Genomic DNA, 6,000 nt, shown 5'->3' on the forward strand with positions numbered 1-6,000 from the left:
GGCGCCCACAACACTGTCGATGCCCAGGGGCATATGGGGGGCCTTACCGTATGGGAGTCAATAGTGCCCACAACACTGTAGAGGGAAATGTAGGCGCCAATAATACTATTCATGTTAGGGCGGTTACGAAGTATTGTTCCATGCAAGTTATGGTCCCTGGTACAGTGGTTTTGACTTGTGAGCCTTGCCTTGCTTTTCTCTGCACGTCTCCTGGTCCCTACCGAGCGGGCGTCCTTGGTTGATGGCTCTAGTTGGCTCTGAGTACGCCGGTCAGAGAAGAGTGGTGAGCAGGGTTTTTGTGAACCCTCGGTCGGATACATGGGGTCAGAGTCAGAAGTAGTGCTTGGGCCAGGCCTTCCAATTGGAGAGGCCATCCGGAGGTGGCTGGAGTCCAAAGTGAGTGCTCTAGTCGGAGAGGTGGGCCGAAGTAGTCAATGAGCGGGCGCTGTTCCTCTTTGGCCAGACCTCCCGGTCGGTGACTGGACCGCCCTTTTGGCCTTTTGTTTTAGACTCTTGGGCCAACCCATGAGTTATGTGCTGTCAGCTCGGGCCAAGCTTTGGCATGGAAGCCGGTCCCTGAGGGACCCTGGGTTTATGAACCCAATAGGAGCCCCCGAGGCCCCGAGCGATTCAGGCAGAATTGTTCAGGGGATTTTTATCTTGATAGCGTTTGCACGTGAGTGCATCCGTGGTTGTAGCCTCTGAGTCCCTGGGCGGTTCGGGTAGAACCATCTGGGGGTTTTCCGTGTCGTCAACGGGGGAGGTTTTTTTATTTTGTCGATGGGTGCGCACAAGCGCACCCATGGGTGTAGCACCCGAGCCCCCAGGCAGTTCGGGTAGAACCATCTGGGGGTTTTTCGTGTCATCAGCAGGGGAGGGTTTTTTATTTCGTCGGTGGGTGCGCGTGAGCGCACCCATGGGTGTAGCCCCCGAGCCCTTGGGTGGTTCGGGTAGAACCGTCTTGGGGGTGTTTGGTAGCGGGCGTGTGTGCGTGTTTTTAGTTGAGACGGTGTTTGTCAACCAGGGTGTTGTTGCACAGCCATGATTTTTAGTCATTTTAGAGATTTTGGTGAGATGGAGTATGCAGATCCTGGCGTCGATGCGTGCCTATGGGATCGGGTGAGACAGTTAGTTTAGTTAGTTTGGGATCGGGCGAGCTGGAGCTCGTAGATCCTGATGGGGCGAGATTGGGGTCGCAGACCCTAGGTTTGTTTTTGGAGCACAGTTGGAGTGTAGCCAGATGGGGCGAGATCAGGGTCGCAGACCTGGGCATTTAGAGCGTAGTCGGAAGTGTAGCCGGATGGGGTGAGATCAGGGTCACAGACCCGGGCGTTTGGAGCATAGTCAAAGGGGGAGAGTTTGGGGTCATAGACCCGGGCTTTTTGTACCTTGAGCCCTCGAGCCTTGCTAGGCCTTAGTAGGGGTCGGTGTGAGTTGTGTGCATTACCCCATCCTCGGTTCCTCACAACTGGAGGGGCTGAGTTTTGTCATTTGTCCCGATCGCTTGGGCTCTAGTGACACGCTCGGTGAGTTCGCTAATGGGTATGATCGAGCAGAATCTAGGTCTATCGTTCATGACGGGGTTGGCATAGCCCTCTTGTGATATTCCACTGCTCCTTTACCTACAACCAGCCAGATGCCTGGGTCGTTCTAGAGACCGACCCAGGTGGCTAAACAGCCTCCCCTCGATGGAGATTCTATGGGCTTGGCGAGAGGTTTAGGATCGAATGAGAAGGTTGAGATGACCCTATCTGCCAAACTGGGCGAGGTCCACATGGGACTCATCTGCATTTTTCTCCCCTGGCTTTGTTGGTTGCTCATGTCGAATGAGGCAACCATCGCTTCGTGATGCAACACGGAGCATTGTGATGCATTTCGCTGCACATGCGATGCTTAGTTCCCGAGCCCCCGGGCGATTCAGGGCCCAAATCGTCCGGGAGGCACAGGTGTGGGGGGTATGACCCTGGATACCCATGGCAGACCACATGGGCTATGCCTCTAGGGGCAGCCCAGCCCACGAGAAGAAGCCTTGCGGGGCACGATTTTGCTCGGCGCCTCCCGCAAGACATGGGGAGGATATCTTGAAGATGTTACAAGATCTGTTAGGATGCGTACGATCCCATGATTCTTGTAATCTGTTATTACTTTCTGGTTATGTCTCAGATCTAACTGACTTGTAACCCTGCCCCCCGGACTATATAAGGCGGGCAGGGACCCCCTACAAAATCATGGAAAATCATATGATAGCTAATACAAACCAATAGACCACAGGAGTAAGGTATTATGTCATACTGACGGCCTGAACCTATATAACTCATGTGTTTCTATTGCCTTCTTGTTCTTGATTACATGCTTCTCTACCAATCAATCTACCTTCGTGGGGTACCCCTTGGAGGACTGCCGATGATATTATATCGACAGTTGGCGCGCTAGGTAGGGGTGTGCGTGCTGTTTCCTTGTCGAACAAGATGTCTTTTTCTATAGGCTCTTCGTCCCTCCCACAGCCTAACCAGATCTTCATGGTTGGATCCATCACATGGGTCATCAACACCGATGGAGTCGGAGAGCTCCTCGAGCTGGTGCAGATCCGTTCTACGCCGACCACCCTCGCACCTACGACTACAGATCCAATCTTGGAACCACTTCTGGGGTCATCTTCATCAGCTGCTCGCCACTCGCTTCCTCGCTACTAGAGGAGGCATGTCAACAATGACGATCTGATTGAGTCCATCGATCGGGTCAGCCTGAAACTCACCAATTGCCTCTCCATTGCTGAGTCGGCTCTAGACACCCTCGTTTAGCACCGACCACCTTCCGATCCTAATCTATCAGTGCTCAGTGCTTGGCAAGCTTCAGGGCTCGCCACCCTACCTTTCGGGCTCGCCAACGCCGTCGCTACATATCAGGATGCCCTTAGGGGCAAATTCGCTGACTAGATCGCTGACCAGCTCCCACCGACCGTCAACATGCTGCACACCAGCCGAGGTCCTAGAACATCCCTCCAAACCATCCTAGAGGAAAATCCAGACTCCAAGTCCCAAGGCTCCACGAAGACCCTCGCTGAGACATTCACCGAGCAACCCCCTCTCCTGCCTTTCTCGGGTGGCGTAATCTTCAACGTCAGCATCGACAGCCCCCCTCGGAACGGTGAAACTGATGAGGAACGCACCGCCCGTGAAAATAGGAACATCAACCGCACACAACGCCATGATAACGAGCACGCCCTTGTGATGGTTGAGGCCGCTCGTGATAACCAGATCGACTCGCAAGGAAGGCCCCTCCATCACAACCTTGATGAAGAATTCCTCCGCATTGATGGCCACGACGTCTTCAAGACTTCAAGCGCCAATCTGGTGGTAGCCGCCAACAAGCTTGCATGACTCCCACAGACGCCCGAGCTCACCAAGGTCGCCGCTATGCTTAAAGCGGCACACTGTCAAGTTAATGATATCCAAGAGGATCAGAGACCTTTGTGCTCCACAAGCGTGATTCGTCGATCAGCCGCTCCTAGATCCAATTGCCGCCTCGGTCAAAGCAAATTCACCGACCAATCACTACCTCCCCACGGGGGAACTAGAGGCCACCACGCCGAGCATCATCACCAGCACGACCAAGAGGTCGTACAGGACGCCCAAGTGCACCTCAGTAACCTCCAGGATGCATGATGGCGTATTGATCAACATCGCTTTGGGCACCATGAAGATGAAGTACGGCTCCGCCAGGAGTACGAGCGAGAGTATGGTAATCCGGACTGAGCCGATCATCGTCGGCAATACTGCTGATATCGGCGCCGATAACCCGGAAGGGCCCCCAGCGTTCACCAGGGTGCTCCGAACACTCTAGTGGCCCCATGGTTTCAAAATCACGGGGGTCGAGCCCTATGAAGGAAGGATGAACCTAACTCAGTGGCTGTAGGCTTATGCCCCCGCCGTCCGCACCACCGGAGGAGACACCAACATCATGGCAAAATATCTCCCCGTCATGCTCACGCCAGCCGCCATGAGCTAGTTCACAAGCCTTGCCCTGGACTCCATCAGATCTTGGGAAGAGCTGAAGAAAGTCTTCACCGACAATTACATGGCTACATGCAGGCGGCCGGGCACCAAGCATGATCTCAACCGCATCACCCAAAAGCTATCCAAACTACTCCGCAGCTACATCACGCGCTTCTCTGAGATGAGTAATTCTATTCCCAACATCACGGAAGCCAAAGTCATCACTGCCTTCATCCGAGGACTTCATCACCGTGAACTCCATTCTAAGTTCAACAGAAAGCCACCTACCGGCATCAGCGAGATGATCACGACCGCCAACCAGTACGCCGATGCCGAGGAAGCAAAGGTGCATTTTAACGAAGACATAGGCACTAATCGCCTGCCTCGCCGCCATGACGACCACACCGACGACCGACAGCGCAACGACCGCCGCTACGACGACCGCAGTTTCCACCGGGACAGCGGACATGATCGGCCAGATGGATTCAAACCTGGTCAGAATCACCACCGCTGGCCAGACCACATTGTTGCCAACATCAATGAACCACACGCCAAGCGTAACTATTATGAGCAGTACAAGAAGATCCTTGATGGCCCATGCCCCCTGCATAAGAACACCAAACACAAGATGAAAGACTGCCTTGGTTTGGCTAAGGAGTTCTAGGACAAAAAGTACGACAATGATAATGGTGGGAACGGAGAACGTCGACCACCTAGGGGTAATAACAATGCCTTCTAGGACCATGATAAGGTGGTCGCCACCATCTTCGGGGGCCTCGCCTCCAATGAGAGCAGAAGGGAACGGAAGCTCACCGCCCGATGAGTGCTCACCGTCGCTTCAGAGGAAACCGCCGCCAACCCTAGCTATCGCCCATGGTCTGAATTCCCCATCACTTTCAGCAGGGCCGACTAATGGGCGGACATACCCTACATAGGGCGTTTTCCCCTTGTCCTCGATGCAACTATCCAGAAGGTGCTTTTTAGAAATGTCCTTGTCGATGGTGGGAGAGCTTTGAATCTACTCTTCGCCAGGGCCCTAAGGGAGCTCGACCTCGGGACAACAGATCTCACACCCTCAGACTCCTTCTAGGGCATGGTACCTGGTAGGGCATCTAGACCACTTGAGGAGATTTCCCTACCAGTACAGTTCGGCACGGCAACCAACTATCGAGTGGAGCATGTCAACTTTTACGTCGCCGACTTCGACACCGCCTACCATGCCATACTGGGGCGTTTGGCTTTGGCCAAGTTCATGGCCATTCAGCACTATGCGTACCTGGTGTTGAAGATGCCTTCACCTGCAGGAGTCCTGTCTTTGCGGGCCAACCTCTCTGTCGCCTACGCTTGCGAGACAGAGAGTCTCGCCCTCACCGAAGCCACCGACCTCTCCATCCAGATGGGCAGCATGGTCGCCAAAGCCAAGATGGCATCCGCTAATGACATGGAGATCCTAGAGCCTCCTCGTGCCTCCGCCAAGTCCAAGGAAGTCAAGGAGATCGGCCTCGGCCTCGACGATCCTTCCAAGACGGTGAAAATTGGGGCTCACCTTGACCCCAAATAGGAAAGCGCGCTCATCTCCTTCCTACGTGCCAACACCGATGTGTTCGCTTGGAAACCTATAGACATACTGGGGGTACCGCGGGAGAAGATCGAGCACTCCTTAAATGTCTCGCCGACCGCTAAGCCGATCAAGCAAAAACTTCGCCGATTCGCGCCGGACAAAAAGGAGGCCATTAGGGTAGAAATAAAATGGCTCTTAGCTGCTAGATTTATAAAAGAAGTGTATCATCCAGATTGGTTAGCTAATCCTATTCTTGTTAGGAAAAAGAATAAAGAATGGAGAATGTGTGTTGATTATACTGATCTTAACAAACACTGCCCTAAAGACCCCTTTGGCCTGCCTCAGATAGATGAGGTTGTAGACTCCATCGCCGGCTATGAGTTGCTCTCCTTTCTTGACTGTTACTTTGGCTATCATCAGATCTCCCTCAAGAAAGAAGACTAG

General features: G+C 53.6%; 1 protein-coding gene across 1 annotated transcript; it reads left to right on the forward strand.

The window, feature by feature from the left end:
* The first annotated feature begins 5,088 nt into the window (after positions 1-5,088).
* On the forward strand, positions 5,089-6,000 carry LOC136499443 (uncharacterized). Its single transcript, XM_066495096.1, has 2 exons — positions 5,089-5,481; positions 5,902-6,000. The coding sequence occupies exons 1-2, from the start codon at positions 5,089-5,091 to the stop codon at positions 5,998-6,000; spliced, it is 492 nt and encodes a 163-aa protein (XP_066351193.1).

This window comes from Miscanthus floridulus, chromosome 13 (assembly GCF_019320115.1).
Source record: "Miscanthus floridulus cultivar M001 chromosome 13, ASM1932011v1, whole genome shotgun sequence".
Classification (NCBI taxonomy): Eukaryota; Viridiplantae; Streptophyta; class Magnoliopsida; order Poales; family Poaceae; genus Miscanthus; species Miscanthus floridulus.

Coding starts and splice junctions, on each gene's coding strand:
- LOC136499443 (XM_066495096.1), top strand. CDS start 5,089: ATGGTACCTGGTAGGGCATCTAGACCACTTGAGGAGATTTCCCTACCA. Junction 5,482..5,901: donor CCTCCGCCAAGTCCAAGGAA/GTCAAGGAGATC, acceptor GGCCTGCCTCAG/ATAGATGAGGTTGTAGACTC.